The following is a 16,817-nucleotide window of genomic DNA, read 5'->3' on the forward strand; positions in this document are numbered from 1 at the left end:
TATTCCTTTCCCCCCTTTTTTTTTTTTTTTTTTTTTATCCAAGCAGGCGAGAAGAAATGTTGAAGTTTGGACATTTTTACGCTGTGGCACCGGAGAACAGATCTCAGTGGTCTGTTTGAAGATTATTATTTCAAAGAGCAAACAGGACGAACGCGATCCTTTAAATGCTACAAACCCAAGTGTGTGTGTGTGTGTGTGTGTGTGTGTGTGTGTGTGTGTATGCAAGTACTAAAAGTGAAACATCTAAATTTCAGCTATAATAATAATAATGACAACTTTAATTTTGGAGACTTAGTGTTTATTCTTTTAAATAACTAGTTTATTCACTGTTATTGATACAAGATTGGATATAATATGAGGCTTTCATTAAGGTGTGTGTGTGTGTGTGTGTGTGTGTGTGTGTGTGTGTGTGTGTGTGTGTGTGTGTGTGTGTGTGTGTGTGTGTGTGTGTGTGTGTGTGTGTGTGTGTGTGTGTGTGTGTGTGTGTGTGTGTGTCAGTAGCTGGCAGACAGGAACAGCAGAGTCAGGCAGACTCCAGTCAGGGAGTGGAGGACCTGGGGGAGAGGGGGAGAGGGGTGAGTTAGGCCGTCGGTAAACCAGCCGGTAAAATAGACCAATACAGCTTCAGTCGGTCAGTTCGGAGGACCCCCACCATAGCACAACCCGCTGGGTTCCCGGCGCCATGCAGCCTCACCGGGCTGCTTAGCACCTTAACCCAGAACGACTTGTAGTCCCGGACAAACGTGGCGCTGCAATGACATCATCATCATCATTAGAGAAAGGAACTACAGTAAAGTCAAGGTGGAAAAAAGTTAAAACACAGTTGAGGTAATTGATTCATTAATTTTTATCAAGTATATTATTATTAATTAATGTTAAGTAACTTATATTATTTCCCAAAGGAATTTCATTCAGTATTTAGATAGATCTTTAATATTTTCTATACAATATTTATTGAAACTAAGGATATTAATTTAACGGAACATATTTTTACGGTATCTTTAAATTGTTCCATTGTGTGTGTGTGTGTGTGTGTGTGTGTGTGTGTGTGCGCGTGCGTGCGTGCGTCCGTGTGTGTGTGTGTGTGCGTCCGTGTGTACGTGTCCGTGTCTGTGTGTGTCTATATGTGTGTGCGTGCGTTACCTAAAGCAGACCTCTTCATGGTCACTGTTATTAGGCGCCATCCAGATCACCTGCACCCTGGTTTTGGGTGTTGCCGATGCTTGACTGACAGAAGAATTCTGCAACCACACAATCATAATCTCAATCCTTCCCTCTGTATTGTGTGAGTAGTGTTATGAGTACACTACGAGTACTTTCTACCTCTATGCCGCTGCAGTTGAGGCAGTTGAACAGAGTGGTGTTGATGTTGGTGAACGTCCCGACCGGCCAAACATCTGTTTCTGACAACAACAAAACATCAAAACATTTAAAGCTTTATGTGGACTTGAGTCTGGAACAGAATTGAAGATAATTAAGTTGAAATACAATGAGCCAAATAACTGCCCCAACATGCCCATGTGTTTAAAAGTATACTTAATTATTGGTCCTTATGCGTTACCTTGCGCCCCACGGCTCCTGGCCTGTAACAAGAAACCCGTGAATGGACTGCTGTCCACCGTCTCCATGGTAACTGATGAGAAGTGGTTATGGTCAACAAAAATAATAATATTTGTATTCATAAAGATAACAATGTTAAATAACAAAACAAACAATAAAAATCAATATAAAGGAAGGAACCAGAATTAAATAAGAATATAAATAAAGAGGCTCATTGAGATGTAGTGTATAACATTATTCTGCTGCTAGTGTGGAGCTTGGAGCTGATCAGCCACAACATTAAAACAACTGACAGGTGAAGTAAATAACATTGATCATCTGGTTCCAATGGCACCTGTCAAGGGGTGGGATGTATTAGGCAGCAAGTAAACACTTCAGTGAACTGGAGAAGCGTAAGGATCTGAGCCAATTTGACAAGGAGCCCATTGTGATGATGGACGACTGGGTCAGAGCATCTCCAAAACCACAGCTCTTGCACCTACAATGGACACGTGAGCATCAGAACTAGACCATGGAGCAATGGTAGAAGGTGTCCCGGTCTGATGAATCACCTTTTCTTCTACATCATGGGGATGTGTGGGGTTAGGGTCCGGTCCGATGGAGCATCTGTGGGATGTGCTGGAACAACAAGCCTGATCCATGGGGGCCCCACCTCACAACTCCCAGGACTTAAAGGATCTGATGCTCACGTCTTGGTGCCAGACACCACAGGACACCTACACAGGTCTTGTGGAGTCCATGCCTCCAGGGGTCACAGCCGTTTTGGGGTCACGAGGGGGAGCTGCACAATATTAGTGGTTATTATTTGTGCTTTTAATGTTGTGGCTGATCAGTGTTTATCTTATATAATATAAATGATTTTTCATAGCAAAAGTCTTTTTAAAGAGAACAGCAGAGTTTTGATTCTTTATTTCAATACATCTTTCCTTTAAGAACACAGTGTCAATAGTTTTAATTATTTCTTTCCCTTGTCAATTTTTTGGGTATTTTCTCAAGAGAAGATTTTTCTCACCCCAGTGTTGGATAGTAGTAATTATGTGAGTATTATTATTATTTTTTTTAATGTATTTGGTTGTCTTTTCACATGGATTTATTAGCAGTGCGAGAGGTGTAAACGTGTATTCTCTACACGCGACCTCTGACCTCTGCACCCCGAAACCTGTTACCCCCGGGGGAGCGGAGCCAATGAGACAGGGGTCAAGAGTTGAAAAGAGAGTGAAGAGAGGGAGTGAGAAAAAAGGATATAGCACTGGGACCAAGAAGGGGAGAGCGGATGTAAGACGAATGCGGTGCCGCGTCCAAAATCACCCGTTACGACTCCACCCGGCTGGTAAGTGGCGCTGGACGCGGTCACTGCGTACGGAGAGGGTTGGGTGGAGGGCGTGTTTGGGGGGTGCCCCGGCAGCATGGAGCCGCAGGAGAACGCCACCGAGCCGTTGGGGAAACACACACACTCCCGCACACAACAGGCGGAGCACACACACAAAACCACCAGCAGCGACACGGCGGGTTCACACCACATCTGGGGAAGACACGCGGGAGAGAATGTAGGATCAGAGCAAAACAGACCTTAAATGTAGAAACATGGTCAATGGATCCAGTATGTATCTATATTTGGTCATGTTGAGTAGTTGTTTTTTTTTATCTTCATAAACCAGAGAATAATCAAGTGTGTGTTATACTGGGGTTAAATACACATCACTTCCATTTTTAGAACTCGCTACCCAAAATCTTCAATGATTATAAAATATTATTGTTATTATTATCATCAATATCAATAAACAATAATAATAATAAATTCTTAGAATTATTAAAACAACTATTATAACAACAATGATAACATAATAATAATAAATATTTTATTTATTATACATTTATTTTTAATAATATACAATAGTAACACAATTTGTACAGTACCCTTCATACACAACATGCAACTGAAAGTGCTTTCAATTAATAGATGGAAATCAAATCAAGCAAACAAGCAAAATGCATTTAATAAAAATAAATACTAGGCCAAATATTACATTTATCGTATTATATTATAGTCAATTTAAGTTTTGGGTCAATTTAGACCGAGCCATTCAAAGGATCATAATCACTTCTCAGCAAAGGATTTTCAATCGTTATTTCTCTTGACTAATAATTGGTCTTGATTGATCTCGAACTAGCGCCATTAATTCCCAAATGATTCTCAAAATAAATCACAATATTTCGAGGCCCTTGTCGAAAGGTTCCCCGGGTGGACTTTCAGGTGTCACATGCTACATTAAGTATCTAGTTGTTGAGAAATGACTGCATGTTCATCCTGTAATTCAGATTTGTTTTTTTTTGCAAAATTAAACATTTTAAGCATAATTTTGGAGCAGGAGGAGCCGGATTTCAGCAACCTCCAACGTACAATATAGAGCTAAATCTTGTGAAAGAAAAACATTTTAATCAAGTCGTAATTAAGGCATCAAACTGAGATGAACTTACTTTTGAGTCGTCTGTGTTGTTCCGCTCTAAACCTGAATTTAAATGCGCCGACGGCGTGACGTTTAGGCCCAAGGATTACTGCTCTGTGGCGTTTGAGGGCTGTGGAGGCGTGGCGTGACCCGATGGGGCTCCGGGTGGGGCATCTTTAAATTGCACGACTGCAATGCACTCAAATAGACGAGAACACCCATTCGCACATATGACCAGTGTGTGATGGTGTAATTGCGCACGTGATCAGAGGTCGTGTTTCCCATGAGGGGGCGGGTTCCTCTGAATCCTAACCGTTCCGATCTGCATTTACCAGAACCTAAACTCCAGCTCTACGTCCGTTGGGTTCTCGGCTTGAGTTTCGGTCGCTGAGCTCCGGGTCTTTTGTCGGGCAAACAAGGAGAAATTTGAACCTGGTAGTTTGCCCCAAATTGTCCTTAAATTACTTCCACCACCACTAAGACCATTTTCAGATTAAGGCCACAACCGGAGTAACCAAGTTTTTCCCCTCGCAGGTTGGGTGACTTGGGAACCAGATTAAACATTACAAACATCACTTGATTTCGGGTTTTTTTTTTTCCCCTTGGCAAAGAAGCATGGGAGATGTCTCTCACGGAGGATAATGACATCGTTTAATGACCCCAAACTAAACAAATCTACGTCAATACAGTTCAGTAAAAACTTTCATATCGGCCAATATTACAATTTTTAAGGCTACGATCCCCCCAAAAAAAAAGAGTCAAACGAAAGCCAGTGATAGTCAGCACGCACGTCAAAAAAAAAAACAGTTGTTTGTTTATTCCTAAACGGTGAGGCAGTAAACAACAAAAAAACAACAACAATAACAACAACAGCTCTGTAAACAATGTAACCACAGGTAAACAACATTTTGTGAGAGACAGACGCTGACAGTCATGTGTACACAGTGCATGGGGGGGGGGGGCAGAATCCGACCACTAACGTTGTCATTGGCAGCGTAGCGCTCCGGGGGGGCCGTTGCCAGGCAACCGGGGACGCCGTGCCGACCGACTCTTGAGGCGAGCCGGCGTCTCGGCGTTGGCGTCGTAGGGAGGACGGGGCGACGTGTCTGAGAGAGGAACACCTTCAGAAACGAGCACGGCGGGTTCCGGTAGAGCTGCCTTGGTCGCCGGGCCTGATTTGGCCCCGCCCTCTTTTTGCAAGTTTTTGTTTGGGGGGAGGGGTCGGGAGCACTAGCGTGGGCGGACGGGGCGAGGGACGTTGTGGGACTTTCGCCCAGTACTCGGGTGGATGGACCCGTGTTCTCGGAAGAACGCGTCCGCCGACGCTCGTCCTCAGGGGGAAGAAGGAACATCTGAATTTCGGGATATCCAAGGCGCCACAAGATGCATCCCCGTTGTCAGTGGGCGAACGGTACGAAGGATATCGATACAAAGGGACGGAGGGATGGAACGCCTTCCTCTAGCACCTTCTGTTGGGGAGTGATAAATACAGGGCGAGGCAAGAGGGGAGGTTTACAGTACTAGCACCTGGATCAGGAAATCCTGCCACCCATCCTGCTGGGTAGAGAGAGAGAGAGAGAGAGATGTGCTACAGACGGTCTGTCTTCACATTGTGTGGGGAGGAGGCGGCCAGTGACTTGATCTTCTAGTAGGTCGTCCACGGTGAGGTGTGTTTTGTGTGTGTGTGTGTGTTTTACCATGAGTCAATATTTCAAACTTATTGGGGTCTGAAGCTGTTTCTAAACCTCCCAAAATCCCGAGTGTGAAATACCTGAGACAGGTTTGACACAGAGTAACGACACGATGCCTCGTGTGTGAACTGCATTGGTCCACATCTGTCAGTGCTATTGTTTGATTCTTTAGACATCAGTGGTCGGTTCCAATAAATGTAGGTGAGACCTAATTCACGAAACTCTTGGACCAATGATAAATATACAGTATAAATTATATACGCTGTGTGTGTGTGTGTGTGTGTGTGTGTGTGTGTGTGTGTGTGTGTGTGTGTGTGTGTGTGTGTGTGTGTGTGTGTGTGTGTGTGTGTGTGTGAGAGACAAGTCAAAAATCCTTGAGGTGGACAGACTGACGTTTAGCACCAGGAGCAGGGTTTCCATGTGAAGGCCGAGTGCGGATGTCTGTGGTACCTGGACCTGTTAGCATCAGTTTAGAGTGGTTGGTTTTGGGAGTCTGGCGGGTGGGAGGTCAGAGTTCAGGGGTCAGGGCCTCGGGGCCTTGCAGGACTGGCAGCAGGCCTTCCTGTAGTACCAGTGGGAGCAGAGCTTGATCTTCAGCACCAGAGCGCAGTTGGCCGTGGGCTTGTCCTGGCAGGAGTCCTCTGCTGCGGCTGAGGACGCTGGGGCGGGCGCTGCAAACACACACAAAAAAAACATCAACAGTAAAAATGTAATTGGAGGATTTAAATACACTGATTGTAAAAACGGAGAGCCCTGCCTCGTACAGCTGGACAATATATCAACGTACATATACGGGATAAATTCTCTATTTTCCTTAAACGCTGCATTATAAACAACCTTTAAAATCAGGCTCACCGTATGAGAGCTCCATAAGCCCTCCCCCAAAATATTGTAAAACCATTCACAATATTTGGCCCCAAATATTGCGAATATGGATGTTTGTCCGCGTCCCCGCAAGCCCTAACCCGGTTCACCTGGAGGTTCCGTCGGGCAGCTCTGGATCTCACAGCTCTGTCGGGCCTCGGGTTTGAGGGCGGAGTCACAACTGTGGCCCCTGGTAACAAGCTCCTCCCCCTGGTAACACTTCACCTCCCGGACCCGAATCCCACTCCCACAGGTCTTGCTGCACTGTGGGAGGAGAGAGGACGACGGAAGAAATATTTTGTCAAGCAGGCAGAAACTTAAACGGCGGAGAGACAGTCGGACGGACAGACAGACAGACGGGTACCTGGGACCAGGAGGTGGTGAACCACTTGGAGCAGGGTCTCTGGAAGCAGGGCGAGCTGGTCTCAGGCTTGTGTGTGCGTTCGCAGCTGCTGTCGGGGAACTCCTTGAACACGCCCCCTTCCAGCCCGGCGCAGACCACCTGGCGCTGCCGCGTGCCACGCCCGCACGTGGCGTTACACTGGCACAGAGAGTCACTCACATCAGTTTCACTTTTGTTTGTTTTTCCCTCCGACCCATCTGTGTTTATGTAGAAACACATCGTCCAAAGCAGTGGTTCTCAAACTGCGGCACGGGGAGCGCCACCTGTCACCTTCGTTCTTTTTCATTTGTCATCTTCTCAAAGGTGCAGTGTGTAGAAATTGCTAGAAATGAAATATGACATTCATAAGTATGTTTTAAGTTGTGTATAATCCCATGAAAATAAGAATCGTTTGTGTTTTTCGTGACCTGAGAGTGAGCCCTTTTTATCTACACAGGGGGCGGGTCCGCTTCCACGGAGGCCGCCATGTTGCGCCGCCATGTTGCCCCAAGACGGCCTCCCGTGGCCACGGCCTCTCCCGCGGCCCACGGCGTTCGGCTGGCTGCGATCACTGCAGCCTCAGCTCTAGATGCGACTACGCTCTACACACTGCACCTTTTACTGTTGAGCAGGATATTCCAAACGACGAGGAAAAATAATTTTTAAATCCTACTCCTGCGGAAAGGATGATTATATGAATGCGTGTCTGAAATTTGTACTTTTTAAATTTTTGTTGTCAGAAAAATCTGTATTTCTTAATGAGAGACACCCTTTTCTCGTTTCCTGTGGATAAATAAGGCGGTAGGAATTAGGGGAGTTTGATATTCGGATGTAGCCGTGTACAGTTTACAGTCCTTAGTGTCATAGTTAAAATGTTAAAAATAGTTCCACACATTGAAACATCAACTCTTTCATTTCTGTCAGCAAAATCAGCTGTGAACAGGAACAGCACCGAGAGGACAATGTAACGAGGTGTGTGTGTGTGTGTGTGTCTGTGTCTGTGTGTGCGCGCGCGTGTGTGTGTGTGTGTGTGTGTTCACCTGCTGCCACTCCTGCTCCACCCAGTGTGGAGGACAGTCCCTGTCTCCGCAGGGATACACCGCCAGCGGACGCAGCGACTGGTCGCACTGCTCCTCCGACATCACCACGCCACCGGACGAGCGGCACGCCACCGCACGCACCATCCGGCCCTCGCCACACACGCCCGAGCACTGACACACACACACACACACACACACACACACACACACACACACACACACACACACACACACACACACACACACACACACACACACACACACACACACACTCACACACAGGGTAAGGTAAACTGAGGTATCCATGCATCTCTGTCCGGTGTGCATCCAGTGAGTGTGTGTGTGTGTGTGTGTGTGTGTGTGTGTGTGCGTGTGTGTGTGTGTGTCAGTGCTCGGGCGTGTGTGAACTCACTGGTCCCCAGTCGGAAACCGTCCATCGCCGGTCGCAGGGCGGTCCTTCACACTCCTGACTCTCCGTGGGGTGCGATGACTCGTTGCACAAACGGGTTTCCATCGAGCAACGAACCTCGCGGGTCCGGACGCCTCTCGAGCCGCAGCGTGCCGAGCACTGGGACACGCACAGAAGAATAAAATATAAACTCACAAACAAATGAACACATTCCCTTTAAAGAATTTGTTTGATATTTATAAGAGATGAGCAAAATCTCCTACACAGCTGCGGCTTTACTTTATTCAGTTATAACACTTTCACAAAAAAACAAAAAATGAAATATCGCCTGAGCATTTAAAGCAAAAACATTTAGTGTCATCACACTACTATCACACTACTATCACACTACTATCACGCTACTTCCCTTCACCTGATGTCGCTAAACGCTAGACGTTTCAGGCTGGATTTCTTCAAGATTCTCACTCCTTCGATATAGGGTATCGGCCCGATCAAGGAGTCTGATCGGTTTAATCTCCAACATTTACGTCTTTTCGTTCCATCTCTGACCTTTTGGTATTGAATAATTCATATTGCATGTTCCTATGTTTGTTTGTTTTTTTGGTGAGGACTTTTTTCAGAAGTACATTTCATAAGTCGAGGGGGCATTCAGATTTTCAGCCTACGTCACCAAGTAAAAATTCCCTAGGGGAGACATCCACCCCATCCTCCACCCTCCCTTTCCCAAACTGCACCCAAGTGTCGTCGGTCAGTTTGCGGTGCAGGCGACACCGAGCGAACCGGAGCAAAGCGTACTTGTGGCCCCGCGCCTCACCTCCGTCCAGTCAGAGACCTCCCACTGGGGACCGCAGCTCTGGCCCAGGCACACCTTCCTGTTGGCCGGCTTGTGGAGGTCGTGGGAGAGGCACAGCGAGTCGTAGACGGAGGAGTCCAGGCCCGGCGACAACATCTTCCAGCAGCGCACTGTGCGGTACTGGAACCCCTCCCCGCACGTCCGTGAGCACTCGCTCCAGCCGCTGGTCTCCCACCTGTGGACGAGGCCTCTGCACTTCACTTGGGTGTAGTTCTACCCTCCACGTGAAGTTGATTTATGTCGCCTTTCACCGCAGTTTGGTGTCAAAGGGCTTCACATTTCACGTAGAAATCAACGGCATTCCCTCATCTTAACCCCAGAAAACCCCCCGAAAAACCACTGGGGGGGAGTGGAAGACACCTAGAGGCGGGGCCACAGAAGTAATGGCTGAAAGGTAAAGGTGGGTGTCGTACCTTGGGGGACATTCTTTCCCCGTGCAAAACTCGTGAGTGGGTTCCGGTCTGGTCAGGGAATCGCAGTAACTGTCGTCCACCTCAGTGCCGTCATACCGCACACACAGCGCGTAGCTGGTACTGATCCCTGGGAGCACGCACGCACGAGGCACGTACGTACGCACGAGGCACGTACGCAGGCACGCACGCATGACGCACGTACGTACGCAGGCACGCATGACCCACGTACGCAGGCACGCACGCAGGTACGCATGGACACGCACGCGCACACACACACACACACACACACACACACACACACACACACACACACACACACACACACACACACACACTCACACTGAGTAGGCACTGTATTTATGTGGATGAATTATGTACACTAGTTTTAATTAATACTTCAGAATCATTTAGTGTTTAATTTAATTATTGTGGTATTATTATGTTTTTTACCTATTCATAGATCTCAACGTATATGTACGTAAGTGTACATATGTTTATGTATACGTACGTAAGATAGAGAGAATATTGGCGTTTTTTTCCATTGTAGTTAACATATTTGGACATTCTAGACTAAGCCTGTAAAAATGTCAAATACCCAAATATGAATAATTGCAATAATTCTAATATTTGTATACTTAAGTATTGTTGGTAGGTGTGCGCATGTGTGTTTTGGCGGTTACCCGTGGTACAGGTTGTACTACATGGAGCGTATGCAGAAACCTTCCATCGATACATATCCGCCAGACTGATTTCTGTATCCAGACTGACATCAAAGTCATTGCTAAAGAGAGAAATCAAGAAATGGAGAGAGAAAGAGGAGAGAGTTCATGGAGGAGGGAAAAGGATAAGGGTGAGAGCTAATGCTCCATTCTCTATTTTACTCATTCGAGGACGATCTCTGACGTCGCAGTGGGTTCCATGGTACACTACAGTCCAGGACAGTAATCACAATATCTGGACTTCTATACCACTATCAGACATTGTCACTGGTAATAAGTTATTATTTGCACAAAAATGGACAATTTTTTTATTTTACTTCTACTCCCAGAAACGTATTCTCCTACTACTCCACTCCATATCCATTCATGGAGCTTAATGGGTTTTTCTACTGCATCCCTCTGTGTTTCCGCCCCTCTGTCCCTCTGCTGGTTCTCTACCTCTCGGTGCTCGCTCCCTGGGCGGCAGAAACCTCCTGGAGCTGCACCAGGTTGGCCGTGCGCGTCTCTGAGCGAGCATCGGGCTGCCTCTCCTTCTGCGTGAGGGCGTGCACGTCGGTCGTGGTGCGCACACCCAGGCGTGTGTCCGAGTCAACGCCCGGGTGCGTTTTCGTGTCCGCCTCGTCTGGGTCGGCCTGCGAGTGCGTGTCCAAGTGGCTGACGGAATGTGTGTTGGTCTCTGCGTGGGTGTGGTTGTACTGCAGTTCATCAGTTATGGCGTAGGGGGCGCTGTCTTCAAGCCGGGCGCTACCTGGAAAATGAGAGAAACAAATTCAGTCTGTTCTTTTAAGATATTTCTGAATTTGGTATAAAGTTTTGTAAATATAATGATTATAATAACAATAATAATAATAATAATAATAATAAAACAATAAGAATTATCATTATTAATAATAATAATTTTTCCTGAATGTATGGAGGTCCAAGCTCTCATTCGTGCCTTCATATATCTATTTTCTGGTCTAGAAACAACAACTCCAACACCAACTATAACTATTAATTTTGATATTTAACAGCAAAAATCTCATGACATGCAGTTCAAAATGCACATATTAGGGATTCCAATCTTTCCTACCGAGGAACTTCTGAAGCACCAGCGTGTTGTCCAGAGCAACGGACTGGTTGAACTGCAGGGCGGAGCAGGAGGAGGCTCCGGGCAAGCAGGGGTCGCCGTGGGGCAGCGGAACAGGAAGGGCCAGGAGGAGATCCAGAAGATCCCGCTGGTGGAAGGGGAGCGGCTGGGAGGCCTGAGTGTCGTTGGAATTGGACGACTCGCCATCGATTGAGTTGGAGGTACTTCCTTATTCAACGCAGAGAGAGGAGAAAAGAACGTTAGATAGCCAGCATGCTAGACAGATAGAGGGAGGGAGGGACGGACAGATGGATGGATGGATGGGTGGCGGATGGACAGATGGATGGACAGATAGATCTCCAACTCACGATAGCCTGCTGGTGCTGGAGGCCCCTGCTCCTCTACATCGTTGTGGCTGAAGACATCCCCGTTGACATCAGCGGCAGGTCTGTAGACCAACATGGCCGCCGGGGGTGGGGGGCTTGGCGTCTGAAGCTCCTGGATGAACTCCTCCCCGTCGCCCTCCGTCCTGCTGTGGTTGGCGGACCTTCTGTCCTGGTCCTCCCTCACGTCCACCTCGTTGTGGGTGTGGTTTAACAGGGCGGGGCCAGACACGAGGTCCCCCGCCGCGGTGATGTCACAGGCGCTGCGAGGTACAGTGTACTCATAGGTGATGTAGGGTAGTTTTCCATTTAGGTTGTAGTACTAGATACACAATCAGAGAAATGACATGACACAAACTGATTACAATAATATATATAATAGAATATGTCCAGTATCTAAAACACCTTTCCTACATTTATCCCCATCACAAAAAAGCACACATACACACAGGGACACAAATATAAAAGATGGTAGATGCTGTCTCTAAAAGAGATGTTTAAAAAATAGATATTTCCTTTTTCACTCTGTAAGATGGTCTGTGGTCGTATCGCCATGAGGGGGCCTCAGTGACACTTACACTTTCACTCTCAGTCACAAATGTTCTATTTATTCTATTTACCTGGTCTTTACTCAGAGTAGGTAAAAATGATTTCACACCAATAATTTGGAATGTCTTTTCAAGAATGCCTAAGCCGTTTGAAGCGTGTGGCCTTGGTTTTGCTGGATAAAAACGCAGCCTTTTCACTTTTCGAACCTTGAGGAGATAGAAGTGTGTGAGCCCATGAATTTGATTCCTTTTTCCCAGACGCCCAAAACCACGCTTTTGTGTGTGTGTGTCTCTGTGCTTGCGTGCGTGTGTGCCCGCCTGCCCAGTACCATGGCGTTGAGGCCCTGCTGAGTGGGTCCCTGGGCAATGATGTACTCCAGCCCATCGGAGAACACGTTGCTGGGACGACGGTACTTGAACACTGTGCCCGCCACGCGGAAGTTTCGAGGGTTGTCTATCACAGTGTTGCCGTTGAAGAAGAAGTTGCCGGCCTCGTCGGACAGAGCTGGACGGGAGTTAAAAAGTGTTGAGTGTTTGTAAGAACAATGATTTACCGCTATAATCTACTCTTATTAACAGATGTTATCTGGTGGCATTCAGATATTGCTCTTGACAAAGGAATGTAGACAGGTAGGTACGGTATCTTTTCTTGCCGTACTGAGAAAGACTCACTCGATAGATATCGCTCCTCTATTCTGAGCGGAAATGTTCCATACAAATTCTGACCCATACGCGGCTTTCTAACAGATCATATCTCTCGTTTACGCCAGGGTTTTTAACCTCATAGAAGCCGGGAGTTTGACGTTCTCACCCAGGATGTTCTCCGTCTTGCGTCTCTCTATGATCTGAATGTCCGTGGCTCCAGCCGGGATGTTGGTGATGAACACGTAGCCTGGTGAGACACACACACACACACACACACACACACACACACACACACACACAGTTAGAAAAGGTCAAAAGAAGAAGATCAAGGAGGCTTTAGTGTGTGTTTGTGTTTGTTTGTGTATGTGTGTGTGTGTGTGTGTGTGTATGTATGTGTGCGTGTGTGTGTGTGTGTGTGTGTGTGTGTGTGTGTGTGTGTGTGTGTGTGTGTGTGTGTGTTACCTAACTGTGTGAGTCCCTTCCTGTATGATCCAGACACCCGGTGGCAGGACGTCCCGTTCCCCCCACACACACCACAGCGGTCCACCGCCTTGCTGCTGTACAGCTCCCCATCGCAGCCCACGGGCTGGACGGAGGAGCGACACGGAGGGAAAAAGAGGAGAGGAAAGGAAGGATGAGACGGAGACAGAGAAGGGAGATTAGGAACTGAAATAGCATAATTGTTTCAGCTGGGAGTTGAAGGGAGCTTTAACTGGGGCATCAAATTGGCCGCAGCCGTGTGTGTGTGTTTGTGTGTGTGTGTGTGTGTGTGTGTGTGCACGCGCGTATGCTTGGCCAGCATGGTGCCAGGAGATCAGCTGACTTCTATTAATGTTCCATTAGGGTGATAAATCAAACATTCAGCGAAAATCGCATCAACTCATGACTTTGATGAATGTGTGTGGTGGATAAAGTCGAAGCCTCTGATCCCCGTGAGCGGGGGGTGGGGGAGTGCGGGGCGGGGGAGGGGGGTGGGGTCCTCCTCAGCCAGAGCCTAGTATGGCAAAGGGGGCCTTGCTATAAAAAGGCTCTGTCGGTAGGTCAGTAAATTAGCCAGTGAGTGAGACGGGTTTCACCTGGCAAATCCCCTCGATACAGACGCCGTGATGCTTGGCGTCGCGGCAGAACGTTCCATCGTGGGCGGGCACGAGAAGCTGGCGCTCGCCGCTGACCGTGGTGCACTGCAGGTCACACGGCTTATTGGAGATGCTGATGTAGTCAGCTGAGGAGAGAGGGAGCACTGGAGACTCAAAGCCCGTCCAATGTGGCCTTGACATTTCATTTAAGGCCGTCAATGAGGTCGAAAGACAAGTGATGGGTTAATGCTTTGTGCTTATGTGGGGAAAGACAGACAGAATGACAGACAGACAGACAGACAGACAGACAATACCTGGGTAAAGAGGTATCCATTGGTAATGTCTTCTTCCGAAGGCCTTGGAGTTGAATTGCGAACACTGGTGTTGTTTGAAGCTGACACTGGGGCTGGGACATGGCTGGAAAACACACACGCACGCACACACGCACGCACGCACACACCATAAAGAGTAACCAAACCTTAAAATCAAATCATTAGGGACAGCACCATGTATTTACAAAGGAGGTCCAACAATAGATAAACATAAACTCTTATTTGTTTTTTTTTACGCGCGACCAAACGCCTGTAGGATCATTTCCATCTATTTTACGGTTATTATGAGGATATACTGCACCGGACCCCGACACGGCTGCTACTGTTTCGGGGTACCAGAGTAAATCCAGCGTACCTGGTTGGGACAGAGCTGGTACTGTTTGGACGACCCAGCACAGTAGGAGCTGTTGATGTTCTGGGTGGGGGACAACCTGGGGCACAACAAAGACAGGTCGTACGTCAACAGCTGCACCAGCCGGCTGCGGTTCCATCCAAAAATGATTTGTAATTAAGGCCATTTCTCGACAGTTATTTTGAGCGTTTGGATCCGGGTTATCCTGCCCTCCACAGAGCTCTGTTTTTGTGGCTTCCTCCTCTCGTGATACGATATCCAAGCTCTGGCTTCCAAATAGATTAAAAACAGTTGTGGGACATCTTATTGCACGTCGACTTCTCTCCAGCTCCTCTTCTCCTCTTCTCCTCCACCGCCGATCCACCAGGGACGACACAACATCTCCGTTGCTTCCCGGTTCCAGCGTTGTGTGTTTGGAACCGTTCTGCAGCCCCCGTGTGATGCGGACCCCCAAGTCCGAGGACCTGCTTCAATCCCAGACGATTGCTTGTCTCCTTCACTTGGGGGTGAATAGTAAAACGACTGCATTTGATGTAACGCCTTTTCCGGCCCACTAGACACCAGTCCAAAGGCGCTTTATAATGATGCCTCAAATTCACACATTCAAAACACACATTCACACACCTACGGCGGGAGTAGCCATGCGCGGCGCCAACCTGGAGTGGTTAGGAGTTCAGTGTCTTGCTCAAGGACGTGTCGACAGAACCGACGGTCCTCAGATTACTACAACGACACCTCTACTTGGGGAAGGATTAAAATGATTTCTTCCCCCAGGCGGAGGAGTTGGGGTATCTCGGGGCTTTATTCACGACTGGCGGTAAAGAGGACCTTGAGATTGAAATCCCGGTTTTGGTCGCCATCCGTAGTAACACAGGCGTTGTATCAATCTGTGGTGGGAGCTAAGCCAAAAAGCAAAGTTCTAACGAACCACCACCCAGGGTCACAAGCATTGGGCAGTAACCGAAAGAACACGATTGAGGAGACAGCCAAAACTTCAGAGGAATTTCAGGGAAAAAAAATCTGTTGAGGTGGTCCAGACATCTGGGGAGGAAGCCCCAGGACACCTCCCTGAGGAGGTGCACCACACACCCCCAACAGCGAGGAGAACCTGGGGCTGGAGGGATTAAAGCTCCCGGCTGCCCTGGGAACGCCGAGGGATCCCCCCGGGAGGAGCTGGAAGACGCGCTCACGGGAAGGAATGTCTGGGCTGCTGCCCGCCCTGCTGCCACCGTGACCCTGAGCTGGAGGAGCGCTTGGAAGATGGATGGAGGGATGAACTCTGAAAATAACATGAAACATCCTGCAATCTTCCAGAACTCGAATCACAACTTTTTTCCTCACCGCAATTGATCCTTGTCCCTGCGTGTTGAATTCTGCCGTTTGTTGTATTTATTGTTGTTTTGTGGCACAAATAAGGAATGAATTTAATTAATTTATAGGGAAAAATGTATCACAATACCATGGTTCCCTACATTTCATTGACCTGGATCTCTCTACCCTTTCAATGCATCTCTGCACCAAGATTACAGAGACCAAGTTCTGTATTCTCATGGGTTTGATGACTAAAGTGATTCTGATTGTAATCCCGTGTGTGTGTGTGTGTGTGTGTGTGTGTGTGTGTGTGTGTGTGTGTGTGTGTGTGTGTGTGTGTGTGTGTGTGTGTGTGTGTGTGTGTGTGTGCGTGCGTGCGTGCGTGCGTGCGTGCGTGTGTGTGTGTGTCTATGTGTGCGGTTGTCTGCGTGTGCACGTGTGAGCGCCTGGGAGATGTGTTTTGGGGAGAGTCAGGGACCTTTGCTCTGATCCATCTGTCTTTCATTAGCATACATCCCCCCATCTCTTTCTTGGTTGTGTCTCAGTTGTTTTTAAAGAAAGAAAAAGTGCCCAGTCTACTTACACGTCTTTTATTGAGCGAGGGTATCACAACGGAGCATAGAGTAGAATAGAGACGGATACAACAGAAAGACTGTGGTAGGTTTTGCTTTAAAAACAAACCAAAAAAACAATGAAAATAGCACAGTCCATGTGTCAGCGCCC

At 47.6% G+C, this 16,817-nt stretch overlaps 1 protein-coding gene across 1 annotated transcript in view; it reads right to left on the reverse strand.

The window, feature by feature from the left end:
• Window positions 1–4,826: 4,826 nt before the first annotated feature.
• The window catches only part of LOC307237729 (ADAMTS-like protein 2), a gene marked incomplete at its 5' end in the record, with an annotated part of 21,866 nt that continues 9,875 nt past the window's right edge, over window positions 4,827–16,817 (reverse strand). Inside the window, 17 exons of the mRNA XM_080010492.1 lie at window positions 4,827–6,369; window positions 6,673–6,826; window positions 6,927–7,103; window positions 7,985–8,155; window positions 8,397–8,552; window positions 9,208–9,421; window positions 9,660–9,786; window positions 10,340–10,440; window positions 10,817–11,126; window positions 11,451–11,675; window positions 11,816–12,152; window positions 12,708–12,883; window positions 13,190–13,270; window positions 13,486–13,609; window positions 14,100–14,245; window positions 14,414–14,516; window positions 14,787–14,862. Of these exons, the coding sequence (XP_079866618.1) occupies window positions 6,221–6,369; window positions 6,673–6,826; window positions 6,927–7,103; window positions 7,985–8,155; window positions 8,397–8,552; window positions 9,208–9,421; window positions 9,660–9,786; window positions 10,340–10,440; window positions 10,817–11,126; window positions 11,451–11,675; window positions 11,816–12,152; window positions 12,708–12,883; window positions 13,190–13,270; window positions 13,486–13,609; window positions 14,100–14,245; window positions 14,414–14,516; window positions 14,787–14,862 (2,827 nt within the window). The 3' untranslated portion in view covers window positions 4,827–6,220. The remainder of the gene's footprint in view (window positions 6,370–6,672; window positions 6,827–6,926; window positions 7,104–7,984; window positions 8,156–8,396; window positions 8,553–9,207; window positions 9,422–9,659; window positions 9,787–10,339; window positions 10,441–10,816; window positions 11,127–11,450; window positions 11,676–11,815; window positions 12,153–12,707; window positions 12,884–13,189; window positions 13,271–13,485; window positions 13,610–14,099; window positions 14,246–14,413; window positions 14,517–14,786; window positions 14,863–16,817) is intronic.

Source organism: Zeus faber (assembly GCF_960531495.2).
Source record: "Zeus faber genome assembly, chromosome: 12".
NCBI classification, from domain to species: Eukaryota; Metazoa; Chordata; class Actinopteri; order Zeiformes; family Zeidae; genus Zeus; species Zeus faber.